We start from the raw sequence: 18621 nt of genomic DNA on the forward strand, positions 1-18621 counted from the left end.
AGATAAATATTTCCTATTACTGTGTGTGTTAGTACAAATACTTTACACCTAGCGCTCTGAAGTTAAGCCTACTGCTCTGCCAAGCTACCAAGGGGGTAAGCAGGGGTTAGCTGAGGGTGATTCTCTTTTACCCTGACTAGAGTGAGGGTCCTTGCTTGAACAGGGGGTAACCTGACTGTCAACCAAAGACCCCATTTCTAACACTCAATAAAACCATCTGTCTGCCAGCCGGCTCCTGCTCACTCTGCCTACCAATAGGTTATGGGTCATTGCTTGCATTCACACAGCCATTGATTGTTTCTTCTGGCTTCTATGCTCTGTAACCAACTGGATCTCAGCAGAATGCCATTCCCATCCATGACTTTATTCAAATAGGCCTTTAGAACTGAGCCCCTTGCGTAACTGCTTCCTCGGCCAGAGGACACTTATGCAACCTACGTGACAGATGTCTGCACCTAGACACAAATCACTGTGTACTGTGTAAATACATGATACATAGAATTCATAGAATTAAGAGCTTGCCTATGGGACCTCTCAGTTGCAATAACTATGGCTTGTATACACTGATATGCAGAGGAGAGGATGAGATAAGCCTTACCTTGTAGGCGGTGGTCTCTGCTTCAGGGTCGTCCACTTGCACAACAATGTACGCGTGCAGGAAATTTGAGGCAATCATGTCTGGCACAAATGGAGTGTTCTCATCTTGAAATATAATAGCCACAATGTCGTTTCCAATGTGCCTTTTTCTCTGAAGCTGAAGTGAAAGGGAAGCTTGTTAGTTCACAAGGAAATGAAGACCTCATCAGTCAAGCAAGTGATGGGTGACTCATCTTAGTATTCTCCTTAAAGAGATTGCATTTCCAACCTATTTTAGTTTAATGCTTCTTTATTCCTGCAACAACACAAGATCATCCTTTAAAATCTGCTACATTGCGATGAGACCATGATATTGCACAATTATCTGTGGCATACCATTACTCTAGAACTATCTGCCACCAGTAGCATCTTTTGCACTAGCAAGCAGCCACACCATCACTTTAATGCTGTGTGACAATAGCAGTGTCTTCCCTAATCACGAGTAACCACACCACCATTCTAGTACTGTGTGACTGTCAGAGTCTTCCACACTTGCATACAACCACGCCATCGCTCTGCTGCTGCACATCATTCTAGCACTCCATTCCTCTATTAGTGTCTTCTGCCCTTGCGTACAGCCCCACCATCACTCTAGTCCTGTGTGCCACTAACAGTTTCTTCCACACTTACATGGAACCACACCACCATTCTAGTGCTGTGTGACTGTCACTATCTCCCACACTTACATGCAGCCACACCATCACTCTACTGCTGCACATCACTCTACCTCTGTGTTCCTCTATCATTGTCTTCTGCACTCACATGCATCAACACCATCATTCGAGAACTGTGTGCCGCTAACAGTGTCGTCTGCAATCATGTGTAGCTACATCATCACTTCACTAATGCATGCCTTCGTCCATGTCCACACCAACACTCTAGTGCTGTGTACATTTATGAGTCTCAGCTACTTTATTCCTATGCTTTTGGTGTCTGATGTCCCAGACCCCACAATGACACAATCTTTAGCGGGCTCTTTACCACAGCTCACAACAGTGCCAGTGCTGCAGCCAAACTGGGATTACTAACTGGACACCAAAGTTCCCATCCTACTGTCTGTATGTTTCATTACCTACTAATTTGGCAATTCACCATAAATTACAGGAACTAAGGGCCAGATGTAGGTAGGTTTTGTTTTGCGACTTGCAATTTGCGAGTCACAGCGACTCGCAAATTGCAACTCACAAAAGTGCATGCAGAAAGGTGTCTCAGACACCTTTTGCGACTCGCTATGGGGTCGCAAAGACCCACCTCATGAATATTAATGAGGTGGGTCGCAGTTTGCGACCCCATAGCGAGTCCATGCACTCACAGGGATGGTGGCCTGCTGGAGACAGCAGACCACCATGTCTGTGACTGCTTTTAAATAAAGCAGTCTTTTTTTTCTTTTTGCAGCCCGTTTTCCTTAAAGGAAAACGAGCTGCAAAAAGAAAAAATTCCGAAACCATTTGGTTTCGTTTTTTTCAGAGAAGGCAGTGGTCCATAGGAAAAAATATTTGTTTTGGCATTCACAAAGGGGAAGGGGACCGCTTCCCTTTTGCGAATGTGTTACCATCCACTTCAAGTGGATGGTAACTGCGAGTTGGTTTTCGACCGCATTCGCGGTCACAAACCAACTCTGCATGGCTATGCGGTCGCAAATATGAAGGGAACACCCCTTCCTATTTGCGAGTCGCAGCCTCAAATTGCGAGTCGGTACCGACTCGCAATTTGAGGTTGTGCATCGCATTCAGCCTTTTGCGGCTCGCAAACTGCGTTTTTCGCAGTTTGCGAGGTGCAATCAAACTTTAAATATCTCTCTTCTTACTATTTGATCAAGGGTCATTTTTTTCTCCATTATTTTAAAAGACTACTTACTCCAGTGGATTTAATGCCGTTGTACTACCACTGAGGCTAATTTGAGCTACTTTTACAGTAGACAGTGACTACCTGATAATTAACTTCGTGGCAATTTATTACTGGTGTAGATTTTACAGTTTCAAAACCAGGAGCAGTGTCTTGAGAAAAACTGGGCAAGGCACTTGTGGGCTGTCATGGGCAACTGGGAGCACTAACCCACTCCCAGAAATAGCACAGAAGAAAATTCAACACCTGCCGCATCTGCGGATGTTGGCACAATCCAAGTACAATAGATGAGTACAATAGATGAGCCTCGCCATGGAGTATCCACCCTCCAAAGCAAACATTCCTTCCTGTCAATTAACTAAAGCAGGAGTCTTTAAAGAACACAGCTCCATCAGCAAGAGAGTTTCAATGCATAAAAGTTGCGTGCACTGTTTCTCAAACAGACCATCTTAAGTTTCTGGGGAAATCCTAGACAAGCAATAGTGAACCAAAAAAGTTTGGAAATGGGGTGAAATCAAACAGCGAAAATGATTGAGGTTTATTTTTAACTCTGTTGCTAGCAACATTGTTTATCAGGTGTGGCCCCCATCAGACAAAGGGTGAATTACTCACTTGACTCTCTAATACAGCACTTAGATCCAGAAAGACAAATTGATTTTGCCCACTGTGGGCTATTTCAATCCATCATTGGCACTGCCAACATATATACAATTGGACCTGCAGTCACAATGTGAATTAGCAAGAGGCCACATGGGGGCAGAGGTAGCGATGGTGAGTCAATATGGAAAAATGAATGTGATTAAATGTGTGCCACCAGAGTTAAATCTGGTACCAATGTTCAACCTCATCTGGAGGAGACACTGCACAGAAACTAAAAGGTTATGCGCTATTATTCAGCAGGGATTATAGTATCAGGCAAATGATTGACACCAGAGGGTGGCTTAGTCAGTGAGATTCTATAAGAGTGGGAATCTCAAATCTCTCTAAAAAACTAAAAAGGTAGTGGGCTGTAGGGTGGAGGAGCAGATAACCAAAGTTCTGGATGAGCTGTTTCCATGAGAACACGGTCAGCAATGATTTGCATTAGGTGGGCTACTGTCTAGAGTGGCACAGCAGGTGAAAATCGATAAGTTGGAATGCTACTCTGAGCGTGTGCCTGTGGTTAGAATCTTTTCAAGCATTCGTCCCATCATCTGGTACAAACAGCCTTGCAAGTTTACTACTGAAAGTAATGAATTTGGACCCATTTGAAGACTACTTTTATAGATGCAGATTTACTAAGTTTTTTGTATATTTAGGTTCCCGGATGAGAATGATGAGAAAAATCAACACAGATATAGCAGACCCAATTCAGGGCCCCAAGCTTAACTATCAAACCAAGAAGCCATTTATTTTGGAGGGGTTGGAGGTAGAGGGGGTGTCACACTCCAAACACCCCCCTGAAGCCAACCCCCTGACTCACACCCTTATGGTGTTTAGAATTTTAGGGACTCATCGGGCACCACCTTCAAAATTTTCAGAAAGCCTACTGAAAAGTCCTGTTTTACTTTATAAGTTAGGGTACACCATATTCAGTGCACCATAGGTCAGGCTGCAGCATTTTTCAAAATAGCCTATCATCTGTAAAACAAAGGAAGCAGGAAAGCGGCCCATCAGCAAATTAGGAACAAAAAAGAAATTTGTGTTATGATAATTTAATAAGTATAAAAAAATGTTCTACCTAGTGAGCCATACTGCAGTTTTGCGATTTCTACGCACTTTAAATTGTAGTGTGGTCGGGTTTATGTATCCTTTGCGCGTTTGCTTCAGGCGTTAGGCCTTTGTGCACTTTGTCCAGGATGTATTTTATTCCTTTGCTTGCAGCATTGCACCTCGGTGCACTTTGCTCTAAATGCATTTTATTCAGCTTCGTACTGTTATTTTTCAAAAAGCCAGTTCTACGGTCTTGTTTTATTTGTGATATCACACTGTTTAGCCTACTTCAGAGCTGGAGTTCTCAATAACACATTCTTGCTCACTCTGGGCTCCAGTCAAGGATACAGTCTGGTACATTGCCGATAGACGTGGTAGGAGTTTAGTCTTTGGATACATTCTTGCGTAGGGACATTTTGTGATCACACTGACATATTAGTTATAAAAACACTTCCTTGTCCTAATACACGCAAGAGGGAGATTCCGACCAGGGAACCACAACTAGACGCTGACTGCCTTGTTGCAGATGCTGAACCAGACCACAGGCCTTTGCTCAGGTATGAGGGTTGATGTCTCCCCGGGGAATCTGAAAGGCAAGATAATAGCTTAACATGCTGTGCTCGAAATATAACTTACTGAGAGGGAATAGAATCTATTAACACCATGATAGCGTTGTTTTTATGTTTCACTCTCATTGTGACTATTTCAATCCTACTGTGTTGTATGGTTCTGGTGATTGCGGCTCACGCCTTATTATCTAAAATGCAGTCGTTTTATTAAAAACAATATATAAAACTTAAACTGCCTATGTCATTTGTATATGAGATCATACTGTAAATGAGAGAGCTGGTTGGGACCTGAGTGACCACGACTTCCCTGAGAAGTTCTAAAGATGTCATGCGCTCGGCTGCCCAATCATCCCTCCCCCTTGGGAAAGATGAGGCACTGCTAGTTAGCCGGAGCAAAACCAGATTGAGGGTGTCAGAGGTCCTTCCAAGTGGGTCAGACTCAGTCCCCCACACCAGGAACGATCCTGCTACCTAGAAATCCAGTAGTCTCATTTAGGATAATGAGAGCCCACGCGACATGGCGCCGCCAACGATTGGTCTGGCTCTAATTTTCGGGTCCGGCTGACTCTCTCGGTCTCATATATATATTGACTCCTCGGTTCCGTATACGGAGACGTCCGTGGCACTGAGGACTTCCGCCACCGCAATATAGGTAGATCCTATTAATAGCGGTCAGTTGTTCAAGCTTGAACTCTGAAAGGAAAACCCCGATATTGGTGTGCCTTCTCTGAAATAGCGCTGTTTTCATAATGGCGAATCCCCAAGTAGTGAACATCGCACTTAATAGGCGACACCCGCTCACGGTACATCTGTTAGCACATGGTCTGACAAACCAGGGGGGTCCAGTCAAGTTTGTGGTGGACGCCCATGCAGCCAATAGAACAGAGCTTTTTTATTCTTGGGTAGTATTTCCGGCAGTAGATGGGGCTTCACACACTTTTCATGATTACACTGTTGCGAATGCCCCTGGACAATACAGGGCATATGCATACTGAGAAATACCTTTATCTTATCAAGAACACCATAATTGGCTTGATGGCGCCCTACCCCACACCATATCACAAGTTAGGTTAGGTCCACTAAGTAATGATGGTCCTACCTGCCCTTTATTGGCTACATATACACCACATCCTGCGGTTGCTCAATTGGCAGTGGTTGAAGTTCGTCGTTGATATACAGAATTGACGGCTACATATAGACGCTTAGTACAATTTGTGATGCAAACTTTGAACACAAACCCAGCGCATGCTGCTCCGGCGCAACCACATGCAGTAGTTCCAGGTACTAATCTGGCCACTGTACACTCTGTTATGGGTAAAGTACCGGCTAAACGAGAGGAAACTCCATTTTGGCTGGCGCAAAAAATTAATACGCTGGAAGCAGTATTTCCCCATACGGGACCTCAGGATAAACATAGAATATTGACAATGTGTTTGCCGTTTGGTAAGGTTCCTACTGTGGACCATTGTAATGCATGGGGCACGGTGTTTGCCGCGCTCTACACTACAGCACATGGTACGCCGACATTGGCTAATTTACCGGAAGTGCTAAAACAAATTCAAGATGAAGATGAATATGGGGCTGCCCCAGCCTTGGATTTAGGGATGCAACTGATGGGCAATTTTGCCACGGTTTCTTGTATTATATTGAGTAATCTAAAAGGGGAGGCAGTGGCACTAGCGGTGCGTATGCGTCTTCAAGACGTCTTCGAGACGTCCCGCAGCTTAATCAGGAGCGGGAGCTGCAGAGAATAATAGCGGAAACTTATTCCAGTATCGGTCGTGATAGCCTAGGGGCTAGACCGCATAAACCACAGTTTCAGGGTAAGAGTAGTAAAGATACCACTAAACAACAGCAACCTGAGAGTACTAGAAAGCGCTGGGAGAAAAAACAGCAAACACCTAAAAAAGAAAGGGGAGAATCTCTGCGACCGGAGACCCCGCAGACTAGGTATAATCTCAGAAATAGGGTTAATTTGAAAACGCCTGATAGATATCAATATACTGATACACGCCAATCTCGTTCCTTTCAGGACTCATCGGAAAAGAGAAATGAGAGAGGTGGGCGGTCAGAGCGGAGAACTGAGTACGTGAAACCGAGACAGGAATCACAACGCTCTTCGGAGGTTTCTGTCAAGAAGGAAGAGAAACCGATCCAACAAAAACAGCAGTTTAAAAAGAAAAAAGTGGCGGCGGTCTCAGTTAGACATGCCACACAAGAAGAGAGTTCTCTTGAAGAACAAGACATGGGCAATAGCACTGTTAGACAGCGCGGCAGAGGTCACAATAGTTTACCGGAATCTTCTAGAGCATCTGGAGGTGAAAGCAACTGATGACTTCATACAAGTCGAGAGGGCAGATATGCGTGGACATCAGATTCACAAAGTTTGTCTCTTAAAAGCTCATCTGTGAGCTGTCAGTCTGTAAAAAAGGATGGTGCAAACTAGTGCGTGTAATATTTAACTTTGTGCAATAAAATTGCTTTTTATGTTGGTTGGTAAAATTAAAAACGTATTAGGAAATAATTTGCGAGGGCCCCCTCGAAATTTCGACTGCCAGGCGCCTCCACAGGGTTTAATCCGGCACTGAATGCAATTAGCGATTCATGGCATTACCTTAAATGTACTGAACACATTTGAATAAGGGCCAAAGTACTTGTGAAAGGTTTTGAATACAATTTGTATTTAGGATGATGGAAATGTTGCTGTTGTGCTTCTACAGGGCTAATTGTAAGATTACAGGGTTGGAAAGGAGCTCTTTGGGGATCCTGCAAAATGCAGCGAACCCAGCAATCACATAGGTGTGTAGGCATTCACACACATGATGCACGCAGTGTCCACCCGAGAAAATAACATAAAAGCTACTTTCATTAAAGAAAGGAACAGGTGGCTTCCCAGTACATGAAAGGTGCAGTAATTTGCTCATAATTAATGGGCGTGGAGGGAAAGAGGTTTCTTGACATGAGACAATAACTCCCTTATGGAAAAAAGAAAAACTGAAATGTAATTATACAAACAAGATTAACTCAAGCAGGTTAATAGTCAGAGTGAAATTCGCAGCCCTAAATTCTGCCTATTAGAAATAACGGAAAATCCATGTCTATCAAAGCGGGAGTCTTTATGAATTCCATCAACATTGCCAATCTGTTGCACAATATTAGATAAAACCCAAAGATTTGTGACTGCCCAACCTCAGCTGCACTTCACAAAGTGCCCTGGGGGCACAACACATGTGTTTGCATGTTCATCCTAGGATGTGATGTGCATATGAGCCCGCCGCTGGTTTGTAACGTGTATGTATGCGTGTGTGTGTGCACTGCACTCGACCTGCAGGGGGATCTCATTCTACCTTTGTAAAGCAGGTCAGGGGCCACTTGTACTATGAAAGATGGATCTGGTGCTTCAAACAGCAAGTCTGCTCTTCACTACTTTGTGCCACCAGGGCAGAGCAGCCTTGAATTCACAGCTGCCCTAGGGCAAGCACCTAATCAGTAATATAGCTTACTGTTCCCTGTTTGTGCCTAGCACACCTAGTTAAAAGTGTCCCACAGTGTAAACAGGGACAGTGCACCTTTAGTAAAATACAACATGTTGGAAAAATGGTCCTTTCTGTAGGATCACCCTGTATTTTTAACCTCTTTCCTGTACCTTCGTTTTGTTGGCTATAGAACTCTGTGCAAGTAATTTCCACTACCCAATGATAAAGTGCTTTTTCTCCTGCTTTCCGCATGGTAAAAGTGTTATACTCCTGATTGGCTTATTTAACTTACTCATAAGTCTTGGGTATGTGGTACCAAGTGTACCCAGGGCCTGTAAGATGAATACTACCAGTGGAATGCGGCACTGATTGTGCTATCCATGGTATTGGAACTATAAAACATATCTCCAGGCCTACTACTCTAGCCTGGTTCTGCAAATTTGACCTTTGACCTGTAAAAATAAACCCTTTTGACAGGCCTACAACTTCATCTTGAATATTCAGAAGTCACCCCTCTGTAGGCCTTATTGCCCATAAGGCAGGGTGCATGGTAGTTAAAAGTAGACCATGTAAAAGTGTAATGTTAAACAAGTCCTTACAGAGAAGAATCCATAAACGCTATTTTCACTGTTGCAGTGTTGGCTGTTCCGTAGGAAATCATTAGGATACAACATTAAGTTTAATAAATGTTGTCTTCACCTAGGAAACAACCACAAAATAAATTTTTGGACCTTTTAAAATATTTATTACAAGCTCAAATAACTTCAAAATAGGAAAACAGAATACCAAAATAATTTGAGCATACCCTCTGTCTGGTTGCTGAAAGCTCTACTTTGCTGTGCTATACTTCTGTCTCTGAGTTTGTTTTGGGAGCACAGACTGCCTAAAACTAGGTTTAAGTGTTAAATATGGGAGGACACTAGGATTACCATAGTACACTCCCCACACACCTCTGGCCATTGGAGCCCAATTTTAATGTGGTCGACGACTTCAGCCACCTTGAAAATGTCAAAGTGGGTAGGGCTAACCCTGGAAAGCTTTACACCATTGGTTAGGGCTTTCCCAGGGACCATTTCTATCCCCTAGCTCCTGCCAGGCAGAAATGTGGCACCCACTTAAGAACACTCCTTGACCTGTATAGGACTGCACCTGCTATCTGCAACCTAGGAAGAACACTGGAAGGTTGGACCTACTTTCTCTCTTGTACCCAGAACAAAGTTGTAGACTCCTAGGATCATAAGGTTGACTTTGTGTTCAAGCTACAGGGACACATCAACCTTCAAGAGGTTTTTTCCTTCAACTGCCCAACTAACCAGGGGCACCTAGACCTGCAATGGACCCTGATGTCTTGCCTCTGCCCTGGCACCCTGCAAGTCTCTAAGTGCCTCCCCTGAGGTCCTCAAGGGCTTAAAAGTGTATTCCTGCTGTGGACTGAGACTTAAAAAACTAAAGACAGGGGCGTGGCCTGGTGAGCCATCATGGCGGACACTTAATACCACAAAGCGTGTAATACACACAATCCCCCGCAGCCAAATTGAATTCCGTTATCATCCTTTCTACACTATGCAGTTTGCATGTCCGGTAGCCGCGACGACGATGGCCAGAGGCTTGGTGGCAGCCCTTGTGGTCTAAAAAATGTAGCTCCAGCTCCAGAGACGGGTGAGATTTGAAGTCAGTGGTAGGGACGGCATGGTAGAGGCCCATGCAATGCCTTTGATGGGGCTGCGGCTGTGACAACAGCGGGCGGGACGCGGAGCTGTGAGGTCTGCGGCGACAGACCGGGGCTGCAGCCTGGACAGGGTGGGGCCCATGGCCACCGAAGAGAGGATTGTGAGCGTGCACTCCCCGGCTTTGCATTGGTGGAGCAGCTGGGGTCGGTGGCCGCCGTATTAACTCAATCAATCAATCAGTGATTTCTAAAGTGAGGCTAATCACCCGTAGGGTCTCAAGGTGCTGTTTGCGGGCGTGCTGCTCAGTCAAAGAGCTAGGTCTTGAGGTCCTTCCTAAACTGCTTCAGTGATGCAGTCTGCCTGAGTTTGAGTGATAGCATGTTTCATGTCCGGGCTGCGAGGTAGGAGAAGGATCTTCCTCCTGCTGTGCTTTTCTGGATCTTGGGAACATCTGCAAGGGCAAGCTGGGTATGTAGAAGGCGAGGCGGTGGTTGAGGTATGCTGATCCTATATTGTGTAGTGCCTTGTGGGTGTGGATCAGGAGTTTGTATGTGATGCACTTGTTGACTGGGAGCCAGTGTAGGTTTCTGAGGTGGAAGGAGATGTGGCTGTGTTGGGGGATGTCCAGAATGAGTCTAGTTGCTGCATTCTGGATTCTTTGTAGTCTTGATTCTGGTTTCTTGGTGATGCCGGCAGAAAGTGCATTGCCATAGTCCAGTTTGCTGTCACGAACGTGTGGGTGTCGGAGATCTTTCGAAGGAGTCAGAGGGTGTGGAAGCATGACAACAAGACTGCATTGACTTGATGGGTCATGAATAGAGAAGATTCCAGGATGATGCCCAAGTTGGGTACGTGGTCCAGGGGAGCGGGGGCGTTTCTCAGTGTAGTGGGCCACGAGGAGTTGTTCCAGGTGGAAGGGGTGGAGCCATTTACGAGGATCTCCGTCTTGTCCAAGTTGAGTTTGAGGCAGCTGGCTTCCATCCAGGCAGCAATTGCTCTCATCCCATTGTGGAAATTTCTCTTGACCTTTACAGGGTCGTCAGATAGGGAGAGGATCAGTTGGGTATTGCCAGCATAGGAGACTATGTTTAGCCCTTGTTGTTTGATGATCTTGGCTAGCGGGGCCATGTAGATGTTGAAAAGCGTTGGGCTGACTGATAATCCTTGGGGCACTCTGCAGCATGTATCTTTGTGTTCTGACATGAACGGCGGTAGTCTGACACTCTGGCCCTCATGACAACCTTGACGGGCGGCTGAAGCTGCCCGCCAAGGTTGGACCGCCGGGCGGCCGCCAATGCAGCCACACTCCCGCCGCGGTCATTTTGAGATCCCCGCTGGGCCGGCGGGCGGAAACCTGGTTTCCGCCCGCCGGCCCAGCAGGGATCACGGCCGCAACACAGGAGCCGGCTCCAAATGGAGCCGGCGGTGTTGCGGCTGTGCGACGGGTGCAGTTGCACCCGTCATGCTTTTCACTGTCTGCATAGCAGATGGATGGAGAGATGCCTGGCGGGTGTATCTTCCAGGGGAATTGGGATATATCTTCTACTCGACCATCCATGCCTTGTTCTCAAGACTAGTCTATATGATGGTCCCTGGCAGATTACTCCATAGAGTGTCACAGACAGAAATCCTGCTCAGGGCACTCTCAGACCACTCCTCGATGACACTGCAACTACAGGCAGGACTGGCACATCCTGTCTTCTTCTGGCGTATGTCCTCCTGCCCTCTGCAAAACCAGACATATAAGACTGTGCTACACCGATCCATAATTTCAATATTTTGCCCATAATAGCCAGTCTGCACCCTCTGCAGAAATACTTTGGGAAGCCCTCAAACCGATGATTCGGGGCATACACACTAGCTTTTGCACGGGGGAACACAGAGACAGGGTTAATAGCTTGATTGAGCTTGAGGCACAGATACATACACTATGGGGGTCATTCTGATTCTGGCGGGCGGCGGAGGCCGCCCGCCAGAATTCCGCCCCCATTATACCGCTCCGCGGTCAGAAGACCGCGGAGGGTATTATGAGTTTTTCCCTGGGCTGGCGGGCGGTCTCCAAAAGACCGCCCGCCAGCCCAGGGAAAAACTCCCTTCCCACGAGGATGCCGGCTCGTAATCGAGCCGGCGGAGTGGGAAGGTGCGACGGGTGCAGTGGCACCTGTCGCGTATTTCAGTGTCTGCAAGGCAGACACTGAAATACTTTGCGGGGCCCTCTTACGGGGGCCCCTCGGCACCCCCTACCGCCATCCTGTTCCTGGCGGGCGAACCGGGAGACCGCCGGTTTACCCTTTCTGACCGCGGCCAAAGCGCCGCGGTAAGAATGCCCTGCGGGGCACCGCCGGCCTGTCGGCGGTGCTCCCGCCGACCCTCGCCCCGGCGGTCGAAGACCGCCGGGGTTAGAATCAGGGCCTATGTCTGAGTGGTGGACAGCCCAATGGCGAAGAGACACAACTGCAACTTAGCTTAGCTCAGCAGCGATATCAACAACTGCTCCAGGATGATGCCAAACAGATATGGCAGGCAACCCAAAGTTGCATATATTAATTGGGTGACAAATCCAGCCGGTTGTTGCATCGACTCTCTAGTCCCTAGTACGAGCGATATGTGATTATCATGGTGAACTTCTCTCAGACCCTCCAGCAGGGGGCCAGAGCTTTGAATCTACTATAGTTCGATGTATGCCCAGCGGGTAGGCGCTACCTCTGATCAAATTGTTGAACTCATTGAGACATTCCTCCCACAGGCAATGTCGGATGAGGCCTGACCCTTATTAGGCGAGGCTATAATGAAAGATAAGCTCTTATCGACCCTGGCGAAGACATGAACTCGGAAAGCCCCAGGCCCTAATGGTTTCCCCAGCAAATTCTTCAAAGCCTTTAAGTCCCAGCTCAAGAAGCATCTCCCAGGGGTGATCCATTTGGTGCTGGACATCTCGGTGCTCCCTTTAGACTGGAGATACGCAGAGATCGTGGTGCTTCTTAAATCTGGACGCCCTTCAGAACAGCACTCCGTCTGATCTTGCTCCTAAATCTGGAGGCAAAAATTGTCACCAAAACCCTCACCAACAGGCTTATGAAACACCTACCCATTGGGACACCCTGATCAGGTGGGCTTTATGCCCCAGAGAGCCATGCGCCATAATATCAGGCGGGTATATAACGCAATGGCTTTAGCGGAGCGACTGGGGACACAGCCAGTAATATTAATGTCATGGAATTGGCAAAGCTGTCAAATCAGTAGGCCGGGAATATCTGTTCACTCTTCTAGAGCCTCTAAACATGGTCCCAAGATTTTTATTGTATACACTAATCTGACCTCCACTGTCTCGGGTGCTGGCGAGGTCTCTGACCTCTTCCCAATATGTCGGGGATGTGACAGGGATGACTGCTGTCCCCGCTCCTGTTCACGCTGGCCAGTGAGCCATTGACTGCATGGGTGCGGACGGATCCTTTGGTTCAAGGTTACAAGTGGACTGCAACATTGTCCAACAGAATAGCCTGGTATACGGACGACATCCTATTCTTCCTCATTAACCATGTAACATCAGGACCATGCAGATCTTTGGCGAGACCTCCAGCCTATATATGAATCTAGCAAAGTCGGTTTTGTTCCAGAACGGTGGCAGTGTTAAAACTTGGTGATGGGTGTCTGGCTTGACCAAGGACACTGGGAGGTTTAAGTATCTAGGGGCCAGATGTAGAAAGGGTTTTGCGCCTCGCAAACAGCGAAAAACGCCGTTTGCGAGGCGCAAAAGCCTCTCCGGTATGCAAAAATGCATTTTGTGAGTCGGATCCGACTCGCAAAATGCATTTCCGACTCGCAAATAGGAAGGGGTGTCCCCTTCCTATTTGCGACTCGCAATGCAATTCAATTCCATTTGCGACCGCAAAAGCGGTCGCAAATGGAATCGCAATTACCATCCACTTGAAGTGGATGGTAACCCAGTCGCAAACAGGAAGGGGTCCCCATGGGACCCCTTCACCTTTGTGACTGGACAAAAAAATATTTTTTCAGAGCAGGCAGTGGTCCAATGGACCACTACCTGCCCTGAAAAAATCCGAAACTAAAGGTTTCGGTTTTTTTTTCAAAGTGAAGTTCGTTTTCCTTTAAGGAAAATGGGCTGCACTTAGAAAAAAAAACAATCTGCTTTATTAAAAAGCAGTCACGGACATGGTGGTCTGCTGTCTCCAGCAGGCCACCATCCCCGTGAGTGCCCATACTCGCAATGGGGTCGCAAACTGCGACCCACCTCATTAATATTAATGAGGTGGGTCTTTGCGACCCCATTGCGAGTTGCAGAAGGTGTCTGAGACACCTTTCTGCATACCAAATTGCGACTTGCAATTTGCGCGTCGCAGGGACTCGCAAATTGCAAGTTGCAATTTGGATTTTGGCTACATCTGGCCCTAGGTGTCTGTGCCTCTCCTGATCCAGCCCTGGCATTGACGTGAAATATATCCCAGTGTTCACCTGCCTCAAAGAGGAAATAAAGGATTGGTCCTCACTGCTGCTGTCCCTACTGGGCAGGTAGGCAATTTGTTAAATGGTCTCTCTGACTCGGCTGCATTACCAGCTCCAAAAGGATCCTTATGCTATTTCCCTCTCATGGGGCCAGATGTAGCAAACGTTTAGCGAGTCGCAAACGGCAAAATTTGCCGTTTGCGACTCGCTAAACGCGTTTCCCAATGCAGAAATGCATATTGCGAGTCGTTACCGACTCGCAATATGCATTTCCGACTCGCAAATAGGAAGGGGTGTTCCCTTCCTATTTGCGAGTCGCATTGGGATGCAATACCATTTGCGACCGCGTACGTGGTCGCAAATGGCATCGCAGTTACCATCCACTTCAAGTGGATGGTAACCCACTCGCAAATTGGAAGGGGTCCCCATGGGACCCCTTCCAGTTTGTGACTGGACCCAAAAATATTTTTTCAGGGCAGGGAGTGGTCCAAGGGACCACTCCCTGCCCTGAAAAAATACCGAAACAAAAGGTTTCGGTTTTTATTTAAGTGCAGCTCGTTTTCCTGTTAGGAAAACGGGCTACACTTAAAAAAAAAAATACTGCTTTATTGAAAAGCAGGTCACGAACATGGAGGTCTGCTGACGTCAGCAGGCCTCCATGTTAGCGAGTGCCTATACTCACTATGGGGCCGCAATTTGCGACCCACCTCATGAATATTCATGAGGTGGGTCATTGCGACCCCATTGCGAGTTGCAGTCGGTGTCTGAGACACCGTACTGCATAGCAATTTGCGACTTGCAAATTGTGAGTCGCAGGGACTCGCAATTTGCAAGTCGCAAATTGCCAATTTGCTACATCTGGCCCATGGTTCGGGAAGCTTAACACCATTCTGCTAGGGTTCATATGAGGAGGAGGCGCGACGTGTCACCCTTCGCACATGCTTTCAGTCCACATATTCTGGAGGAATTGCTGCCGTGGATGTAGTCTTACTATGCTGCATCCCATCTACAGGCGATCAACGACTGGTTGCATGGCATTCAGAGCCACCCAGCATACGCTCTGGAATGGTGGGTGTTGGCTGACTCTTCCTTGCTAGATTATCGATACAGTAACAAGAAGATAGGTTTGCTACCCCCAGCAACTCAGGAAGTTATTGACACCTGGAGGCAGTCCCTCAGACAGATGGGTTGGTCGGGGAAACTGACATACTGAACACCTCTGTGGCATGGCACCCCCCCTACACCAGGTAGCCCATTTAAATGGTTTCCAGAAGTGGAATTGTATAGGAATATCCACGCTTGGTCATGTCCTACACAGCACAATTCTTAAATCATTCCAGGAGATGCAAGCGGAATATCAACTCCACTGTAGCTAATTTTATTAATATCTACGCTTTCGCCATACCCTTTCTCCATATCAAAGATCTGCAGGAGTTGCCTAAATTTAGCCCTCTAAAAGGGAGACTCCTGACAGGAGATATGGGTGCCCACAAGATTGCAAAAATATATCAACCCTTGATCACACACAGCTCTACCACATTACCAGCATTACGGCAGTCGAGGGTAGATGTTATAGACACCCTAGATGACAATGACTGGACAGATGCCTTGTGGGGCCCCACGAGCAGCGGCGATACCTGCCCACCTCAGGTTGATTTAATATAAATATCTCCACAGAGCATACTTCACCCAACATCGCCTATGGCATATAGGCATGATAGCCTCCCTGATGTGTTTACACTGTGATGAGGAGGAAGGAACTTTCCTTCACACAGTATGGAGCTGCACAGCGACCTGTAGGCGGAGCGTTACGTCTTGCCTCAGGGAGGTTCTCTCCTGGGTTATCCCACTAGATCCCAAAGTGCTCCTCCTCCATAGCACAGAGGGCATTGATGGCAACTGCTATATATGACACATGCTCTTCTTGGGACTCACACTAACAAAAAGAGATATTGTGATATGGAAGGCAAACACCCCCATTACTTAGTGTTTGTAAGAAAGGGCTTGACCATTGTACTGGCCTCGAGATTGCTGTTTACCAAGCTAGGGGCTGCCCCCAGAAACACCCTAAGGTGTGGCAGCTCTGGGCTGATTCTTGGGGAATAGTTCTTGAACCCGTTTGAATCCCGACTTCCCTGTTAAATACTGAAATACAGGCTTATCAATCAATAGACAGAGGCCAACCTCGCTGTAATGAAATACTTGCTATATTGGGTGCAGCCCAGTGATGTGGGGTTTGGAGGGAGGTGGTGCGGAATCATCTGTGCATGTGGTTCTGTTACTGTATTTGTGGTCAATGCAGGAATTCTATTGGTAATCCTCCTCTTTGTATTCATAGGCCAGTTTGGCCCTATGTTACTACTAAAACACAAAAAAGAAACATCTTTGGCCAAGAGTAATCTGATTAGTGTATCTGACCCACGCTCCATCGCGGTCAGCGTCAAATTTTGTCCAGGTTTTATTCTACCGCGACCATAGCCAATTATTAGCACTTTGTGCTTCTTGGTGTTATTGCTATTTAAAACATTTACAAATTCATATCTCCTGTTCCCTTATTGGATTTTTTTCATTTTGGTGTTGTTTTGTTTATTAAATGTTACTCTATGTTTCTATTTTGGGGCATTTTAATTGTTTTACATTTCAACTTTATTACTGTTTTAGTAATGCATAAATACTTTATGCATAGCCTGTAAATGAAGCCCAATGGTTTAATTAGTGACTGTAGTGGTTCACCATCCCAAGGATTGGGATTATTACTTGAGGTGGATACTTACCCCCCTCCTCAACTGACAAACACAATTTATTACACAATACCCTGGACTTTGTGAATCAGGTTTATTGTGTCTACGTGAAAGACGTGTATATTGTATAACATTTGAGTTCTAGTTGTCTGTGGGAAACACGACAAAAAAAAGACTGGGAAAAATGGAAAACAGACATAATTGTGTGCAATCCATGGCATCAGTTCCCTTAGTAGAAAAAGCTGAATGAGTAAACAGAATAACTATGGCGAAGCAATATCACATGTATATAATAACAAAAAGTAAATTAAAAAGAAATTAAAAAGGCTACCTTGAAGGTTCTGTTCGTTCCAAAGAGAACTATTAGGTCAGCTGAATCTTGTAACTAGCAACATATTTAGGCAGTGTATTAATTATTGTTTGTGGGCCAAGGCCATAAAGCGAATCAGACATTAATTACAGAGGTATGCTCATGAAAAAACATTACATTCAAGCATGAAATAAATGGTTTTCAATGATCCCCTAAAGATCATTTTACCTGCTGGGCATCTCCTTCCGTGAATGGCAACTTCGTGGAGACGTGGAACATAATCTCCCTGTCCCGGAACACTGTGTACACGGACTCCGTGCCTGTTTGACCATGAGACACATCCAGTCCTCCTCGAAAACTAAACCAAACAGAAGAGGGGATTAACAGGAGAATACTGTTACAGCCTATGCCCGAGATAACGAAACAGACGCGTTACCAGCTAGAGGGCGGGTACCAGTGCCAAAGGACAGACGAGGGGACAGGTAAATGGCGCGTGAAGGATCTACCTGTAGAAAAGAGGCCAAACACACGCCCAGCCGGGACCACTCCTACTGAGAGAGAACACAGGTGGGCCCAAATGCACATAAACAACTGAGAAACAAGGCCATGTGTGTGCAAATAAACTAGGCAACAGCTGAAAACATCTGCCGGGGTCAAAAAACACCTGCAATAAAAGAAACCACTGTACAATGGAGAAGACAGGTTATCATCTTGTGGTCAATGAGCATGGAGAAACTATCTGCATACAGAAAGACAGGGAGCATGCACAGGGCCATGAGGAGTGTAGCCTAACAAGCACTGGAGAGAGACTTTTTTTTATTTTTATGGTTTATTTTTTTGCTCTTGTGCAGTAGCACAAAAGCAATACATGTATAGATACACGATTACTGAGAAAGGGAATATGTGTGTGTGTGTGTGTGTGTTGTGTGTGTGTGTGATGCAAAGGGCTGTCAAACCCAACACTGGTGGGAGTAGCGCTATAAAACAAAAGAAATGCATGTGAGAGAAATTGGTTATGGAGACTTGAGGAGCACTGTTGGAGGGTGGTATACAGGGACTATGTGGGCCAACAAACACTGTCGCATTGGGCGCCACCAGCATTAAAGCTGGCCCTGTTCAGGGTGCACAGACACACATAAAGTACTTTGGGGGGATTGCATGGAAGAAAAGGCATCAACAGCAAACAACTGAGGGCCAAGGGCCACCGACTGCAAAGAC

At 46.4% G+C, this 18621-nt stretch overlaps 1 protein-coding gene across 4 annotated transcripts in view; it reads right to left on the reverse strand.

The window, feature by feature from the left end:
• RAP1GAP2 (RAP1 GTPase activating protein 2) overlaps positions 1-18621 on the reverse strand; it is a 793228-nt gene that overhangs the window by 182452 nt on the left and 592155 nt on the right. For all 4 annotated transcript variants that reach the window (XM_069227007.1, XM_069227008.1, XM_069227009.1 and 1 more), the window contains 2 exons: positions 17632-17761; positions 599-754 (listed from right to left, as the gene is read on the reverse strand). In XM_069227007.1, the coding sequence (XP_069083108.1) occupies positions 599-754; positions 17632-17761 (286 nt within the window). The remainder of the gene's footprint in view (positions 1-598; positions 755-17631; positions 17762-18621) is intronic.

The sequence above is a fragment of the Pleurodeles waltl genome, chromosome 3_2 (genome assembly GCF_031143425.1).
Source record: "Pleurodeles waltl isolate 20211129_DDA chromosome 3_2, aPleWal1.hap1.20221129, whole genome shotgun sequence".
NCBI lineage: Eukaryota > Metazoa > Chordata > Amphibia > Caudata > Salamandridae > Pleurodeles > Pleurodeles waltl.